Source organism: Centruroides sculpturatus, unplaced genomic scaffold (genome assembly GCF_000671375.1).
Source record: "Centruroides sculpturatus isolate CEXI.00-Female unplaced genomic scaffold, Cexi_2.0 scaffold791, whole genome shotgun sequence".
Classification (NCBI taxonomy): Eukaryota; Metazoa; Arthropoda; class Arachnida; order Scorpiones; family Buthidae; genus Centruroides; species Centruroides sculpturatus.
The window spans coordinates 66,983-86,867 of NW_019385097.1; the positions used below are offsets into that span (position 1 = coordinate 66,983).

The following is a 19,885-nucleotide window of genomic DNA, read 5'->3' on the forward strand; positions in this document are numbered from 1 at the left end:
TCCGAACCAATTTTTTCCATTAGAAATAATAAAAGAATTAATTTATTCCGAGACCCAAAACTTAACTCATTTCCATAAACTTAAAACAACAAATACACATAATTTTACGTAAAAATAACACAACTAAATGCCCTAATAATAAATTAAAACATGAAAACAATAAATAAAACGCTGTATAATACCAGTAAAAAGAAAATTGCATTTACTGGTGACAAACCGTCTACTTTGTTTTCTTAAACATGGCCGCCAGATTCCCCATGTTTTGTATAAATTCCTTTTTTCATCTCAATCGTCGATATTACAACCTTCCTCTTAGACTTTGTTGCTTCCACACACAGTTAATTAGTAAAGGTTATATTCGGTTGTATTTTTTAATTTTTTTTTACAAGAAAAAAATTATTTTTTTGTATTTAATATATATACATATTACATTCATAAAATGTATTATTATTATTATTATAAGAAAAAAAAATCCTTACATGGGTACTATATCAAAGAAATTGAAGTTTTTTGTAATTTCAACAGTTTACTTAATGGGCATGTGTGATTTAATTATAACAGTTGTAAAATTTAACATTTCATTCATAATATGAGATTGTAATTTTGGTTTAGAAGCTTATTTTATATTTTTTAACTCACATTTTGTTTTGAATGAAATCGAGTTTTTCGATAAGGCATGTTATGATTTATAAGTTTCAGAAAGGCAATAACGTCGTACAAACAGTAAAAAAAAAACAAAATCGTATTGTACACGGAAAAGATGCTTCTTAAATTCAAACATGTCAAATGTGTTATATATAAAGTTTTATTCAGGAAATTTAGAACCAAAAAATATAAAACGTACTGAGCGCCCTAAAACATTCGACAATAAAAAATTGCAGGAAGAAAATGTTAAAAATTGACAAATAACATATAACCAATATATCGAATATATACGTATGCATTATATATATTATATAATGTTAATATATACAAATCAGAAGATTAGCAGTAAAGGAAAGCTATAAATACTTCGGAATATTAGAAGCTTCAGACATTTTACTTGCTGAAATAAAACTTAAAATAAGCTCAGAATACCTAGCATGTGGCCCGTAAAATTTTAAGATTAAAGCTAAATGCAAGGAACACAATCAAAGCCATTAACACCTGGACAGTTCCTGTAATTTGATACACGGCTGACATCATTAATTGGATTCAGGGAGATTTGGACAGGCTGGAGATAAGAAAAACTCCCTTTATCTCCCCACTCCCTGAACCTAATAAACAAACCTCGCTGCAAAATTTTTCAAAATGTTTCGACAAATGGCAGACAAGTAAGCTTCAAGGAAGGTGAACAAAATCGTGCCCTCACATACACATTAACATCCATACATACAGAAAAAATCCGAATTTTTGTATTATTCTACACTTCAAGGTTCCTTAAGTCCAAAAATGTAAAAATTTTGGGAGAGTCATTTTTATACCGATGTCTATACTTTTTCTCTATTATATATAAAAGCCAAAAAGTAACCTGCATATATATAACCCAACATACAAAAAATAAAGCGGAAATAACACTGAAAACATACGAGTCTAACAAGCGATACAAGAAACGAATTGGGCGCACAACAAATTGCATTTACCCTTCGAGTGCATTTTTTCACTTTGCTCACAGTTTGAACTTTGAAGCATCATTCTAACTCCGAAGCAAATTTTTGTTAAATTTAGCGTTCAAACTTTGAAGCTTTCGAAGTTAGAATTGTTTGAAGTATGAAGCACCAATGTATAGTGTTGTGTAAATATAAGAGATTATTGTCAACTTAACTGTATTTTGTTTTTTCTGTGTTTCAGTATGCCTGGGGATATTCCTTAAGAGATAACGAAAGAGTCGCCAGAGAATATAAAGGAATTTATGCCACTCATTTATTCACAGACCGAGCAATCGATATTATTAAAAATCACGAAAAACAAAAGGTTTTCAATTTGTGTATTTTAAGTTATTAATTTTTATATTTTGTAAAATATGAAATTAATATAAATGCATACGTTTGTTATTGTTTTAGCCATTATTTCTATATCTAGCGCCGAATGCTGTGCACACTGGAAACTCATATAATCTATTTCAAGCACCTCAAAACGAAGTCTCCAAATTTCTATGTATAGAGAACCCAGAAAGAAGAACTTTTGCAGGTAAATACGTTTTAAAGATGCATAAAATATTAAATTGAATATGGAGATTTAATCAAATTAACTAAACTGTTTGCACACAGTAATACAATTTTTAAAAATCCGTTATCTTTTATTATTTTAGCAATGGTTTCAGAATTAGATAAATCAGTTGGACGAGTTTTTAAGGCCTTGCAAGATAATTCTATGTTAGATAATACAATTTTTGTGATTTCTACGGATAATGGTGGAGAAGCTGCTGGTTTCAGAGGTGGAGTTGGTTCGAATTGGCCTTTAAGAGGAAATAAAGTAACTTTATGGGAAGGAGGAGTGAGAGGAGTTGGACTTGTATGGAGTAAACTGTTCAAGCAACAACCGAGGATCGAAAGGAACTTAATTCACATCACTGATTGGTTACCGACATTTTATCATGCTGCAGGTATTCTGAGTTACTTATTCTTTTTCATCTGATATAAGTAATAATTTATCCTGCATTAGTTATATCAAACGATTTGGGGAGTGACGAAAAGCAGCGCGAAGCGTTTTACGACGCACGAATTAGTAGCAGACTCCTAACGTCTCCTACAGAGAAAGCTGAAGCACTAAAATGTGTCGTCACAACTTGCCGTCCCAAGTGATCAGTTTTTAATTTTTAAAGAAATTTCCTTATTTTTCAAAAATCGTGTCACTAAAGATTATTATTTAGGCTAGTATTTCAAACGCTTTTTTAAATTTTAATATTTAATCCAAATGGTTACAATAAACTTCATACAAATTATATGCAATGTCTGAATAAATCAAATTCTAAATCAATGATACAGTTTAAGATTATTGCAAATTATAAAGTTTAAATAATATTATAATATAAAATACCTAAATTGAATAACTATTTTTTAAGTGTTTGAAGCTTACACTTTTTTTTGATTTTCTTAGCAATAGAACTATTATTTTTTAAGTTCACAATAATGGCCTGGGCGAAGCCCAGGCTTCTGTATTAACTTTTCCACCTTTGTGTCTAATTTTTTTTTAATTTCCACGTTAAATTTTGATGATTTTGGTTTCAAAATTCTCGGTAGAACCCTGGCATGTGCATAAATTACATTTTGGAAAATATAATGAGACTCAGAAAAGAAATTTATTTAAAAAACAAAAAATGTTGTCTTTCGCCTCTTTAACGTTTAATAACAAAAAAGTATTTTGACATTTTTGGATGCTGGAATATACAGCCAGACAGTTTCTTGATATTTGTCCAGAATTTGGTGAATTTCGGTAGAACTACGGGAATGTTATCCAAGTTCTAAGAAACAGGAATGAATTTTACGTCCCTCATTCCCACTAGATGGCACCACATTACTTTGCTCGTCTATTGCCTCTGTTGTAAACGTAGGCCCTATACCCGGACTGGTACCGATTTAAACGAATTGTCATTTCTTTTCGTCAACATGTCAGCAGTTACTCTCAACTCCTTTCTATCATCTTATCAGAAATTTTAAACCTTTATGTAACTATTTCAAACATATGTTTTTTATTCGTGTCAAGCGACTCACCGACGTTGTATTTAAGACACAGTTCCCTCAGTCTCATCCACAGACTTTTAAACAACTAGATGTGACTCATCTAGTTGTTAAAAAGTTGTCTGCAGATGAACGCATGCAGTACAGATATCCTTTGCTTAACGCGGGATTTGATTAACGCGCGAAATTAATTGCGACAATCTTTTTTATTTACGCGACTTTACTAGCTGTATTTATTAAACGTATATACGTATTTTGATTAACGCGATGTTTATATAGGCGGTAGGATCGAGGGATTAATTAAGTGCATTAATGAAGAGATCCTTGTACGTGTTTTACAATTACTGTTTAGTTGCGTGTGTTGTATTCTGAATTTATGTAAAGTGAATTGTTTTTGAGGAAGCTATCAGTTAAATGATAAACAATGCCTTACTGACTGCTAGGCCTAAAAAATTCAATTTCAAATTCTGCTGAAAGTAACTTTTTAACAGTAATAAGTGGGGTAATTATATATGACAATATTAAAAACACCAGTTTGAGGATATAAACTATTCAGGCCGACTTATTTCAGCGTATATAAAATTACATACATTACATAAAATAACTACATTTAATTACATTGTACATTAAACAAAACATTTAATACACTATGCTTTTAAGATAAAATTAATGTTAACCTTAATTATTAAAATAGAAATTCTGTTAATTTGATTGTACTTTTTTTTTATTTTACAGCTTGAAAATCACTTATCAATTTAACAAGATTATTCACATTATTTTACAGCCTATAAAGTTTGTTTTTAGTCGAATTTGCAAAGTAACTTTGTAAAGACATTCATCACAAAGATTATATGACGATAAAGATAAATAATTGATTAAGTTGAATATTACTAATCTTACGCGCAATTTATAACTGCTGTTTTGTACTTAAAAATGTGTCCTGAAATGTATTAAATTATTGCTTGCAATGTGAACCATGAAGCAGCAATTGCACATTTGGTAAGCAAAGTTAATTTTTGTCTATCAAAAAACTAATTCATTAGGAAAATGAACTTCTACTTCTTTATTTGATTCAAGCCAATTTTGAGAAATTATACATTTCTTTTTTCGATGTATAGCCTGAAGTATACGAGAGTGGTCCCAGAAGTACCCGACCTGACATAGATGGCGGTACTTGTTTGAAAAAAAACGACTGTGTTTGAAAGTATCAACCTTATAAAGCTTAAGTTTGAAGTTTGAAGACGTTACTTTGTATAGTATTTTTTGGCAGCCATAGTGAACAATCTCAGTGAATTTGTAAACATGGAAAAAATTTGTCATCGTTATGTGATACAATACTTTCATTTGAAAGGTTTCAGTCCAACCAATATTAAAGCTGAGCTAGATTCTACTCTGGGGGAGTCTGCTCCCTCGTTTGCAACAATAAAATATTGGGTGGCAGAGTTTAAACGAGGCCGTACGAGCTGCCAAGACGAATATGTCAGTGGTCGACCAAGTGCCAGAAATGGTGGAAAAAATCCACAAAATGGTATTGGATGACAGTCAACTCAAAGTGCGAGAGCTAGTAGACTGGTAGGTATTTCAAAAAGTGCTGTACATCGCATTTTAACTGAAAATTTGGACATGAGAAAGCTGTGCGCAAGATGGGTGCCGCGTTTGCTCACAATGGGACAAAATCAGCGTCCTAAGAATGTTTCAATCGAGTCTTTGGCAATGTTTCGCAGCAACAAAGCCGAGTTTTTGCGTCGATTCATAACCATGGATGAAACATGGGTCCATCACTTCACACCTGAGACGAAAGAACAGTCGAAACTATGGACTGAAAGGGGAGAATCTGCTCCAGAGAAGGAGAAAACAGTTCCATCTGCTGGCAAGGTCATGGCGTCAGTTTTTTGGGATGCGCCCAGGAAAAACAATCAACGGCAAGTATTACGCGAACTTACTGCAGCGCTTGAGTGATGAAATCAAGAAAAAACGGCCAATTTTGGCGAAAAAGAAAATGTTGTTTAATCAAAACAACGCACCAGTTCACACATCCGTTATTACGATGGCCAAAATCAATGAGTTAAGATTCAAATTACATCTTCACGCACCCTATTCGCCAGATTTAGCCCCCTCGGATTACTTTCTCTTTCCAAACTTAAAAAAATGGCTCGGTGATAAAAGATTTGCCAACAATGAAGAGGTGGAGTCTGCGGTTGATGGCTATTTTGAGAAGCTCGACAGTTCCCACTATAAACAGGGGATCGAAGCTATTGTACATTGCTGGAAAAAGTGTATCAAGCTAAAAGGAGACTATGTTGAAAAAAATATATATGTTTTACCAAATTTTTTGTGTCTTCTTTGTCAGGCCGGGTACTTCTGAGACTACCCTCGTAGATGAAAATTGGTAACATAGATTCAGGTAAATTTTGGAAGGAAAATTCATTCTGAAATATTGTATAAAATGGGACTAATGTTAACAGAATTTTAAAAGTTTTCTTTGTAATGTAATACTGTTTTTAATTAAATATCATGACCTTTATTTGATAAAATTACAAAGCTTTAAAATATTAATTTTTTTGACTTTTTAATAACTGCGTGCAACTGATATAATAATTAGGCCAACTTAAATGCCTATAAGGCCAAGACTCCACTAGCGTAAAAACGGGCGTAAAACCCTTCGCCGTAAAAGCTTTTAATCACGTGACCATGATATTTTACGCCTGAACGAATCGTAAAACCAGCGTAAAAGCGAGTTGAGCAGTGTTCAACTTTCGACGCCAATACGGCCGTAAAACGGTACCATCCACCAATCAGAAGTCAGTGAAATTAGCACACTTATAAGCGCTGTATATTATCTTAATTAATAATATGATAATAAAAGTCTATATAAAAGTAAAGATATTATTTTTACTACATTTGTAATTATAGTACAGAAAAAACTCGTAGAATATAATCACTGTCTTTATAAGTTCGATAGTATCGTCGCCGTAAAACCTTCGCTAGCCTAGCCGGACCTCCACCGCAATCCAGACGCAAACGCAAATAGGTTGCAAATAGAATTAAAAGTTTTTACGTTCGTTTTTACGCTAGTGGAGTCTTGGCCTAACATCCAAATACTGTAATTCCTCTACGTTATCATTCTGAAACTAATAACAGAAGATAGTCTAAATTGTAATTACCAAACATATATGGAATTAGTTTCACAAAACCCTTTTTTACAATTTTACATTAACAGATTTTTTGGAAACTTACTTGTACTTAGTTTATAATTGTTAACATATATATAAAAATTTAAACTGCTGTTTATTTTGTAATAATGTGCAATTACTTTTTACCGGATTCTTATTTTGTAATGTGTTACAGTGTCTTAGAGATTTGTAATTGTCCTATCTTCACCGTATTTTCGTTTGGATAGGTACAGATGATTTCAAATCGATAACTTTGTTCAAACCGTCGCGACGGTTTAAACAAAATTATCGATTTGAAATCAACTGTACCTATAAACATTTTAATTAATAGTAGTGAATGAGTGACTATAAGACACGATAAAAACCAAAAGTTATTAAACGAAAACCTCGAGATATTCGGGAAGGATTAGAAAATAATTTCACAAAACCTTTGAGACATTCTTCACAAGACGATATGATATTTTGATTCTGTTTTCCAGCTAGAATATAATCAGAATTTAACTTTATAAGAGTAAATCTTTTTCTTATTTACTTATTAGGAGTTTTAAATGTTATTTAAAGAACTTTAATAGATGTTTTTAGAAAATAAACATTGAATATTTTATAATTTCTTGAGATGAAAACATAGCTTATGGCGTTACTAAGACTGATTCGTGAGGTCACAAGTCTTCATTCACGCTACTACTCGCGACTTTCCTTTATGTTTGATTATACATTTTATTTAGTTTTGCTTTTTATTAGGTGGTGATGTTAGCGACTTGACGGATATTTATGGAATAAATCAATGGAAGACTTTAGTTCACGGCAAACCTACATCTAGAGAAGAAATTCTTCATAACATAGATCCAATCGACGGTGCTTCAGCTCTTCGATTCCGAAATTACAAACTAGTAAATGGATCGAATTCTAATGGAGAATACAATGCGTGGTACGGACCTTCCGGTAGAGACGATGATTATTTTTCTTCCTGCTACGAAAAGTTACTTCGCTCCTCATATTCTTGGAAAGTTCTTGAAAAGGAAGGATTGCTCTACAATACTGACAAGTTTTTCACCAGATTGCCAGATAACTGTTATTCTGACTCGAAAAGGAATAATAGTAATTGTGATCCTAATTCAGCCCCATGCTTATTTGATATATTAAAAGATCCTTGCGAACTGGAAAATATTGCAAACGAACAACCAAAGGTAAGAAAAATTATTTTATATATCATAAAATTAATTGATTGAAGTAACTGACTCTTAAAAACATTTCCACCTCCTGTGCACTAATCGGATGGTCGAACGGTTAAAGTGCCACTTACTGTCCTGGGACCAAGGAATCATTCCGGATGGGTAAAAAAACGCTAAAAAGTTTTCGGGGTTGATCGTCCCGAATATGTCTAGTCCACATGGCAATAAGGAATAAAGAAACTAAAATAAAATAAATTCTGCGGGCACTAAAAAGACCTGTTTTCACATACATAGTGGATTCAGTCTGGGTCACAATGGAGCGATAGTGATTCCTCGCATATCATGTACAGACATAAAACCTTCCTGGTTAGTTACTCGAATTTGATCCCAGATTTACCAATGCGGTAGGTTTACTTTTTAACCGACTCGGTTATTCTGTGATTTTACTTTAATTGCGGATGCTGCAGTTACAAAGTTCTTATTATGAGTCGCTACTGGATATGGCAAATCGTTAATCCTAATATCGAATGTCTCATTTCTACATTGGAAGAGTGATCTTGTGACGATTTTCATTAAGTTAATTTACTTTTCACATTACTAAAATTCACATTAAATTAACTAATTTTTATTAGTTACTTTAATGTTAATTNGGGAGATATGAGGCTGAAAGTGGTTGAAAGTGGCTTTCTATTTCGAATGTTTTGTTCGAATTTGTTCGAATTAAATTCGAACATAAAATTCGAATATTGGTTCGATTTTAGAACGATTTTAAACGTTCCAGAAACGTTGAAAATAGTTCGTTTGACTAAACGTAAAAATTCTCTAATTAGTCTGGAAACAGGGGCCTAATTCTTGCATTCTGTGAAAACGGGTAAGATTAGCTATAATGTAATTATCTTAATCTTCACTATCGTTACTTTTTGCCCAGCGGAGCGGGTCCTTGCAGCTAGATTTTAGATTACATAGAAGAACAGTCTTTTATATAAAAAAAACTATATTACATACGAATAAAAACTCAGCGAAGCGGGTCCTTGCAGCTAGTATATCATAAAATTAATTGATTGAAGTAACTGACTTTTAAAAACATTTCCACCTTCTGTACACTAATCGGATGGCCGAACGGTTAAAATGCCACTTACTGTCCTGGGCACCAAGGAATCATTCCGGATGGGTCAAAAAACTCTAAAAAGTTTTCGGGGTGGATCGTCCCGAATATGTCTAGCCCACAGGACAAAAAAGGAATAAAGAAAGTAAAATAAAATAAACTCTGCGGGCACTAAAAAGACCTGTTTTCACATACATAGTGGATTCAGTCTGGGTGACAATTGAGCGATAGTGATTCCTCGCATATCATGTACAGACATGAAACCTTCCTGGTTAGTTACTCGAATTTGATCTCAGATTTACCAAAGCGGTAGTTTTACTTTTTAACCGCTTCGGTTATTCTGTGATTTTACTTTAATTGGGATGCTGCAGTTACAAAGTGCTTATTATGAGTCGCTACTGGTAATGCAAATCGTTGATCCTAATATCGAATGTCTCATTTCTACATTCGAAGAGTGATCTTGTGACAATTTTCATTAAGTTAATTTACTTTTCACATTACTAAAATTCACATTAAATTAACTAATTTTCATTAGTTACTTTAATGTTAATTTTAAAGAATTCAGAGCATAGAACGAAAACGGAAGCACAGCAAAGAATTAGAAGATCAATGGAACGAACAAGTTGGTTTAGGAAAGTCGGAAAAATAGAACATTTATTCTTTTTTTTAGAACGGAACGTTTCAAGAAAAGGAATGTTTAAAGAGTTGCACAGTCAGGTTTTGCGAAAGAAAGAGGAACGCTTTTTAATAAAAGAAGAAGCTTTGTAATCCTATAAGGTATTACACCGTACTTTGGGGTTTTGGAAATTAATGTTCAAAACGAACACCGAACTTGTTTCGAGATAGAACTGTAGCAAACACTTTGTACAGTATGTGTACCAAGAAAATATGTTATTTGCGAACATATAATAGTGGTGGTAGTTGTGCAGAACTAAATAAACGTCTGTGTTGTGCTTTTGTCAGTGAATAAATTCGTCTATATTTTCGTCGTTTCAAAATTTAACTTTCATCAACTAAAATCGTTGTTATTAATGGCATCTGGAGATGAGATATTCAACGAGTAAGAAACTTTTAGTAGTAAAATTGTATTTATCAAAACGTTGTACGAAATGAATTTCTCAAAACTAAAACGAAACATAAACCTATATCAAGACCAGCATCAGTTAAATGGTGCCATAAAAAATTATATTAAAAGTTAACATTTTTAAATATTGTTATATTTAGATAACAATTATTATTGTTATATTTAGATAACAATTATTATGAATAATATGTTTATTAGATCGTTCATTTATTTTATATTAGTATTTATAGTCGTAAAATACACAAGATACGATGCAAATTAAAAATATATCTGCTATTAAAAAACACTTTATTACTTTTTAAAATTTCGTATTCTTTAAAAATTAACGTAAAAAATGATTGACAGACGTCTTAAACATTCTGATTTTTCTTTCAGGAGTTAAAAAGTAAAATAAATTTATATAATAAAAAATATATATATAATTATAAAATTGTTTAATTCGTATAAAGAAAGTTATTTACACGAATAACTTCTATTTATGTTAATTTTCTATTTGATCATATTTAAAGTAATAAATTTGAAAAATTTAATAAGTACTTAATAACTTTTTAAAGTTTTGTTTAAATTTGAATACTTAACTTTTATAAAGAATCTGTTTAAAATTAAAAAATGAATTCTTTAAACATCAATTTAAAATAAACTTTTTTTTTAGCTTGTGAAATATATATTGAATCGATTAAAGTTCTGGAAAGCAAGTGCAGTTCCTCCAATTAATCAACCTATCGATCCGAATGCTGATCCTGCTCTTCATAAATTTACTTGGACGAATTGGGCAGATTCCTACTCGTTTTATTAAGTTACAATAATGATAATTTTAAAGGAATTTGTAAAATATTTTAATCACTATAAACATAAAATGTAAACTATAACATTAATATTTGTAATTGATAATCAATAAATATTTGAGGTTTAAAATAATGCTTTTGTTTTCATTTTTCTGGTCTTTCAGTGTTTTATTATTATTATACTTACCGTAGGTTCTGCCAGACTCATTATAGATGCGGTCGGATGGTGAGGGACGGGACCCGACATATTGGAGACAACCGCCTATGAATAACTACGTGTTACGATTTTACATCTTTGTCAAAAAAAATTCTTAACTGTATGCTACAAAACAATTTTATTGTTTATAGAATAAAGAGGAGTGGGCGAAAACTGTAAACTGCCGGGCTGCAATTTGTAATTATATTTCAAATTTACTTTATTTAAAATATGTGAAATTAGCAGTGGCTTGTCCCTGTACATTATACTTTTCCTTTAACAATAGAGTTGTGCCACTCACTTATCTAACTCCTTTCGGGGAAAAATTTTGTACTGAAATAACTTGATTTCCGGTTTGCATCGGAATTCCTGTATATTTAATCGGGGCATCCTTCCTCTGGTGATTTCATATTTGATCTCGTTTGTCGTCTGTCTAAGTCCATTCTCGAGATTAATGGAAGACAACCAGACAAATGGCAACAGTGGGGATTCATAGGTTTACAATGTTTTCAAATCGCAGCCCGAAGACACCGCACATTTCGTCGACATGCAAATACGATAAGTGAAAGAAAGGCAAAGAAGAAAGTGACACCAGTGTTCAGGAATACAAGAAATTTTCTTGAAAAAAAAAATTGTGGATTGAAAACTAAGTTTGAAAACGAGTTTTACATTTGAATTACATTTACATTCCAGTAACATTCGTTACTGGATGGCGAGATAAAGACGAAACCGAGATATTAGGTCGAGAAGTGATGAGAAAGCGTCGTTACTAGGTCTGAGAACTTAACAAATGTTTTGCTTCTGGGTGTAAAAGTTGACAGTTATTTAACGAAAGTATAGCTTCAATGTGATGTTAGGAGATAATGATATAAACATATTGAAAGTCTGGATAAGGATCCTCATATATGCTATACTCAGAACATTATGTACAAAATTTTCATTCACAATATGTAGCAATATAATAGTTTTAAACAGATCTCTATTTAAAACCTGGATAAATTAAATCAAAAATATAATTATTTTCGATTTATCCACATCTTCATCTGTAATTTTAAATTACCATCGTATTAATTTTTTTTATAAACCGAATATACTTTTTCTTTCTTTATACATTATATAAAATTAAAAAATGTAATTACGAATAAGATTTTTTGACAGAACAGTAGAAAAAAGTTTCAAAAATGCTTGAAAACGGAATTACTACTAACCAAATAAATAAACAAACTTCTCGCCTAACAGCGACTCTCACTCCAGCTGTCGGCAACCTGACACATTAACTGTACTTAAGAGCATAGTTCAAGGACCAGTATATCTATCGACTCTGGTGTAACAGAGGAGACATTTTAGTTGCCAAATCGCCATTTTACCCGAAACTGCACTATTTTTACTTTTTGTATATTCGGCACTTTTAAAATTTTACCAAATAACCGGGACAAAATGACAAACTGGCCGGGACGCATAGACCACATCAAATCAGGACAGTCCCGGTCAAAGCGGGACGCGTGGTAAGCCTAACTAATAGGACTTAAGTCTTGGGCCCCCAGTTTTTGTTAATTTCTCCCGAACGACCGAGTGTCACATTCGAGAGACAAGTCCGTGGGTCACGTCCTGGTAAAAGACGGTCACGTCCGGGAAAAGATGTCGAGTCAGGGTGAATAGTGTCTAATCCGGTAATAATGTCGCATCCGGGCGAAGAAGGGAGAAATCGAAGAGGATCACCGCCTAGGCCAAGGGAACCACAACCGTCCGCAGCAACAAAACCACAGATACCACACCCCTCGACTTCGGCGGCTCTCTCCTAAGATTCCTCCCAGTTCCGACTTCCGCAAGGCAGTGGCGTCACCTCTCGGACGAACAGGCAGAACACGACTGAACGGAAAGTGTCAACTCGGACGAGCCTCACTTTCTACATCCTGCGCAGCAAGGTCTGTGGTCGGATGACCCCCGAAGACGTTGGCAAGTGCATCGGACCCAGTGTAGCGTCGCATAATCCCTACTCCGAGAGGATGCCACGCCACGCGCACTTGGGGAAGGTCTTCTTCGCCCGCTGCCTCTCGCTCGTCCAGCCCACACTCTTCCAACGTCTCTTCGGGCGCGGTAGGAGTCCAACAAACTCGTTCCGCGCCGTCCGAGGAATCCCCCTCCGGCGCCACGGCCTTTCTTCACCGGAACAGCCGCCAAAACCGCACCAACCTCTTCATTCTGTAAAGAAAGAAAATTTGCAATTAGTCGAGTGAAAACAAAAGTTTAAATTAATAAAGCCAAAAGCTTAAAGAGAAAGACAAAATGCTCATCGCAGCTTCCTTTCTAAATCAAACATTCGAATCGAAAACGAAAACGATAGGCCGAGATGAGTTCTCGCGACGATTCTTCCGGGAATATTAAATAAATTCTTACGTCTAAGGTGAATATGGACTAACAAGTACCTCAAAAATCTCTTTTCTTCTTTTGAAAATTCCGGAAACCGCAATAAAAGCACACAATTTACGAACGAAAGAAAAGCACGTCCGACTCCGAGCCAGTGGCGTAGCGTGGGCGTTCACTGCTCTTTACAAGTACTGATTCCAAATAACGATGTTTCACTTCAGATTTTCAAAGAGAAACCACCAATTTTTATTATATATTTAAATTATANTATATTATAATAATGTAAGGATGTATTGAATGTATGTAGGTTTGTGGTGTCAACGTCATCAATTTACCCTCCCGGTAAAGTGAATATGAACTTGTGCTGTACGAGTGTCATTGCATATTTAATGGTATGTCTTAAATGTTGACTGATGAGGGGCTATACGCCCGAAACGTATAAAAGTACCCGTATCAAATGAATAAAGAGGAAAAACGCCAAGTGTTTTAATAATAACACAGTCTTGTGTTCAATAGTTAATAAATACGAAAACACGGTTTCAAAAAACGAAATGTAAGGATGGATAATCAGTGGCTAAGTGGCTATCAGTCTTACCAGTTTTCTTATATAGGCTCTACATATCAGTCTGTAGTTATTTATAAGTAATTTAATTATTAGTGTTAGTAAAATAGTGAGTAAGTAATTAGTAGTAGTTATTATTATCACAATCATGAATCATATATATTGATATCATATATCTAAGATACTGATACTCATTAATTTAATTAACTATTTAACTAACTAGGTAGCCTCAGTTTCTCACAAATTTTAACAATAAAATTGTCTAGCCTAGCCCATTAACCACTTATAGAATAAAAGTTAAATACTCTTACTTAATAGAATTAGAGAAGAAGTTATAAAATATTAGTCTTGTCTTGAATAAAGTATTTTAAAGGATTAAATAAAATTAAATCAATCACTTATTTTTTCGTGTTATTTTCATATTATTTTTTTTATCATCAAATATGTTTTTGTCATCAAATATTTCTTTGTCATTTAACATGTTATCATATTATTTTACTTTTCTGGAAGTAGGATCTCAAAAAACAAATAGCATTAATGGTGTTGTCTCCCAACCTACTTCTTAATGCACTGCATATATATCCCGCTGCAGAAAAGGCCCTTTCAGCCTCTACGCTAGTTGGTTTCAGGGTCATCAAATAATTATAAATCAAAAATAAGTTTTCACCTCTGACTCCCTCATTTTCATAAACAGCCATTTCCTTTTTTAATAACTTATCATAATCCTTCTCAGTACTAGTTTCTTTCCGTTTCATGAAGTTTTCTTTCTCACGCTTTAGTTGGATCTCCAATTCTTGTTCCAAGGTGAAATTCAGGGAATACGGGTTATCTGGATCATCGCTTTCCACCTCCATAATATCCTCTGCCATTGCTGCTGGTTCCACTATATATTCACTAAACTAACCAAGTTTGATCCACATCGTTAGAGCCATTTTTGTGGTAAATAATTCAATTTTCATTTAAGATCATGTAGCGTGTCACAGACGCCCCCCTGGCATTTTTTTAGTCGCAATTTTTCCGAAATTTTTCAAAAAATTTAAAAAAATTCAAATTCTCTAATTTCTTCGAGCTGCGAAAAAATGAAATAAATAACGTTTTTATTGCGCACCGAGTTTATTCAGGGAAAAAAGTCGAAAAAGTGCCGGTGTCTCGCAGCTGAAGCGGAGTTCCGTCAAGTGATTCATTGACGTCACAACCGACCGTAAATTAGAATTATGTACCAGGACTAGGAGAAAATGCTACTTATTTTATTTAGCGCGAAGACACTTTATTTAGCGAGAGCGAAAAGTCAACTTTCAATTAGATCAGCAGAGGTAAAAGGACGGGTGGTGCGGTGTAGAGAGGGAGTGTAGCACGTGCTGCACTGAATGGCAACGTCGTTCTCGCCGCCGAGCGATAGCGCACTTAGCAAAGCGGCAACGCTGAAAACGTAAACCTTCGCACCATTATTTAGAAAGTTAATTGAATATTTGCGGATCCAGCAGGCCGAAAAATGCGCTGGATCCAGCTGGATTGCTGGATGAGGGATCCAGCAATTGCAATCCCTAACCGCGAGCCTTCGCTACGTTGTGGCCACTTCTGATATGATATAGTAACAGCTTTCGAATGTGTTCTTTCGAAAGTTTCGAATTGTCAGATAATGCTAATGCGTCTATTTCCAATAAAATATTCGATGAAATGCCCTCTGATTACTGTACTTATATACCAACATCAAACGACTGGAAAAAACTGTTCTATCAATAGAACAGTTTTTTCCAGTCGTTTTTAGAAAAAATCGAAATTTATAAATTTCAGCTTTACAATCTGATAGATTCCTGGAGTACAACTGCTAAAGCAAGCTTCCATAAATTTAAATCTGAATTAATAGGACCTTAGTTTATAACACTGAATAATCAATTTTCAGAAATTCAGTTTAAACTATGTCATACCAAACTTGAGATGATCAACAAAAAAGATATGGTATTTAAATATAACATTTTATAAATCATAAAAACATTTATAATATAAATAAACAGCTCATAAAACTGGATGAAACTCAAACACATTAACACAAAAAAATCCAGCAGTAAAAACATAATACTAGGCAAATGTTTTTAACTGTCTTAAATGGTCATCAACAGATTCTGATCTAATAAATTCAAATATAAATCATAATTAAAACAAAATTTTTAAATAAGAAAATATGCCGTCGGTGTAAATGTAATATCTACTATTTTCTCTGTAAATTTACTTTGCCAAGTTTGCATGAAATCATGAACCTACTGTATTGGGTGCTTATCAAAAGGAAACAATGAGATTTGTGCTCCTGTAAAATTCATTTTTTGTCACAAAGCAGGTATTGAATTTACACCAATGATTTGCTGTAGGATTTTTTTGATGTTGATGTGTTAATTTGAACTTTTATACTAGTTTTAAAATTAAAATCATGAAGTGAGCTACCATAAAATGAAGTCTATTTGTAATATTCACAACATAATTCAATTCAATATTAAATCTTCAAATAACTAAATTATAACTTATTCTAAGATTATTTCATTTTACATCATATTTAACAAATATGTACAAACTGTTCTTCATAAAACTTCTTGTGAAAATTGTTTTTCGTTATTAAAATTCTATGTAAAGCAGTTATCAGAGAAATTTATCTAATATCTATATTTGACTAAATATAAGTATAACAAAACATTAAAATTTAAATTATGAAAATGCAATAAGAAATTTTATCCAATAAACTATAAAATATTTTAATATTTTAAATATCTTAAAATTATTTGATCGTTTTCTTCTTCAAAATGAAAGAATGTTTTCTTAGATCTTTTATAAATTTAGAAGTAAATTATTATTTTTATTGCCATAACATTTATTTTCTAATATTGAAACATTAACAATGTACTTAAAATTTTTTTATTTATTTAGTTATATTCTGAATTTCTCTTTAACAACCACAATATCAAGAAATCTTTTATTTATCAAACTTTTTAAACTTCTCAATGTGGAAAGTTTTGTTAAATATTATATATATATATATATATATATATCTGGATGAAGTCTAAAACACTTTGCCCTCCCCCAAAAAAGAAACTAAAAGAATCTTACTATCTATTATTACGTAGATTCATAAGAGAAAGATAAAAATTAATGAATTAGTGATAATACTTTTCAATTTGATAAAATTTAATATTAAATTATGAATCATGAGTTTTCATTAAAAAATTATTTTTTTAATACCATACCCATTAAAAAAATTATTTTTTTAATGGGTATGGTATTGTAATAAAATACTTATAGAATATTATCAAAAATAAAAATTAATACAATCTTCGCAGAAAGTATTTAAATAGTAAAGTTAACTGTATCCTTTAAATATTAAAGTTATCTCAAAATTAATTTTATGATTAACTTGATAATGCGCTTTAAAAACATAATGCATAATTTATTCAATCAATTAAAACAAAAAAATTATTTTCTGAATATAAAATACAGTCGTCCCCCTATAACACTGTTGATAATGCCGTTTTATATGAATTCCATGTTGTACGAGTCACTTAGATTTTACAAATACGTGAGCCGTTCACAACCAGGCACACGTATTTGTAAAATCTAAGTGACTNTACAAAACTATTTCATCCCAAATACTGTTTCTCACTATACTAAATCAAGTAAAATTGTATAGCACACTTTATGTAGTGTTAAAGTAATTAATTATTTAAAAAATAGTTTATCTTTATCTGAATTAAATTTCTATGGCAATTTAAATGCATCAGAGGATGAGCTATGGTTTTTCTAATTTTATTGTCATACATATGTGATAAAATAAAACAGTAAAATGCAATTTTATTTACTTATTTTACCATTACCTATTGTATTAAACAGATATGTGTGACAATGTCTTAGAGCCTCCGTATACTTTGGCACCACGGGACCGAAGAGTCGACATCGCGTCGGCGAAGATAGCAATGACAAGGTTCGTCAGAACAGACACCACTGTGTCTTTTCAGACAGACACAGAAATGTTCTCACGCGAACGATCGCGTGTGTGAGCGAACGGATTCGGGATGGAGGGAGAGACAACACACCGGAAGTGACTTACTCAGAGACGGGTTAACGTAACAACGGTTTAATAGGTAACAAAGGGATAATGCAGGACATACGATATATCGAGAGAGAGAGTTTACAGTAGTTGCGCGTGGCGATAAATACCTTGTATGAAACCTTGATCTGTTGCAAGCCAGTTGGACAGAAAGGAAGACAGTTCTGGACGACAGTTCTTATTCCCACAGTTCTGAGTTAGCTAGATATTATGCGAGGAGGTATCCAAAAGAGCACAGGTTATACGTAACACAGGGAAAAATAATTCGAGTGGTCCGATCGAGGAACCGGTGACGACTCCCCAACTGTGTTGTCTTGTTCTATATTTTGAACTGTTGAAATCGAGATATTAGATCGAGAGGTGATGAGAAAGCGTCGTTACTAGGTCTGAGAACTTAACAAATGTTTTGCTTCTGGGTGTAAAGGTTGACAGTTATTTAACGAAAGTATAGCTTCAATGTGATGTTAGGAGATAATGATATAAACATATTGAAAGTCTGGATAAGGATCCTCACATATGCTATACTCAGAACATTATGTACAAAATTTTCATTCACAATATGTAGCAATATAATAGTTTTAAACAGATCTCTATTTAAAACCTGGATAAATTAAATCAAAAATATAATTATTTTCGATTTATCCACATCCTCATTTGTAATTATAAATTACCATTTTATCAATTTTTTTATAAACCAAATATACTTTTTCTTTCTTTATACACGATATAAAATTAAAAAATGTAATTACGAATAAGATTTTTTGATAGAAGAGTAGAAAAAAAGTTTCAAAAATTCTTGAAAATGGAAAACTACCTCAGTAGCGTAGCGTAGTGGGGACGGCAGGGGCGGCACATTTTAGGGCGCGGAAAAATTACGTTTTAGGGAGCGGCAAAATTTCACAATAAATAATAATAATATCTTGTAAGAATTTAAACCAATTTATTTCATATTTTCGTCCACCTACGACTCGGACCGATTGAAATGAGCACGGAATAGTGTTACCATTCACCCGGATAGTCCGGGAATCGACTCGCCGTCCGGGGATATCGTACGCGCCCTGTTGCCTTTTTTTTGCTTGTACGATTTATTCCTCCACATAGTATCGCAAGTGACCTAGCTGTATTGGACACCTCTAGTATCCAATACAGCTAGGTCACTTGCGGTACTCCTATCCAAGTGTCTCTAGTCGCTAACTGTAACTGATTTAGAACCAGCATGCACTGCACATTATTCTTCATTGCAAAATGACATACGCATGAGTCAGGAACTTCTATTCGAACAAACCTCACCTGCCGTCCGGGTCAGCGATTTTAATAAGGTGGCAACACTAACACTAAGCCCGGAATTTTTCATTACTTATTCTGTGACGAAACTGAATTTTAGTCTTTTAAATTGAGATACCTAAATAAGGGGGCGGAGAAATTTTCCTCCGCCCCGGGCGGCTGACACCCACGCTACGCCACTGAACTACCTACTAACCAAATAGATAAACAAACTTCTCGTCTAACAGCGACTCTCACTCCTGCTATCGGCAACCTGACACATTAACTCTACTTAAGAGCATAGTTTAAGGACCATTATATCTATCGACTCTGGTGTAAAAGAGGAGACATTTTAGTTGCTAAATCGCCATTTTCCCGAGGCTGCACTATTTTTACTTTTTGTATATTCTGTACTTTTAAAATTTTACC

At 32.9% G+C, this 19,885-nt stretch overlaps 1 protein-coding gene across 3 annotated transcripts in view; it reads left to right on the forward strand.

The window, feature by feature from the left end:
- The window catches only part of LOC111634634 (arylsulfatase B-like), a 31,500-nt gene extending 20,468 nt beyond the window's left edge, over nt 1-11,032 (forward strand). For all 3 annotated transcript variants that reach the window (XM_023379464.1, XM_023379465.1, XM_023379466.1), the window contains exons 6-10: nt 1,831-1,953; nt 2,043-2,169; nt 2,291-2,584; nt 7,574-8,019; nt 10,846-11,032. In XM_023379464.1, the coding sequence (XP_023235232.1) occupies nt 1,831-1,953; nt 2,043-2,169; nt 2,291-2,584; nt 7,574-8,019; nt 10,846-10,989 (1,134 nt within the window). In that variant the 3' untranslated portion in view covers nt 10,990-11,032. The remainder of the gene's footprint in view (nt 1-1,830; nt 1,954-2,042; nt 2,170-2,290; nt 2,585-7,573; nt 8,020-10,845) is intronic.
- Nucleotides 11,033-19,885: the final 8,853 nt, after the last annotated feature.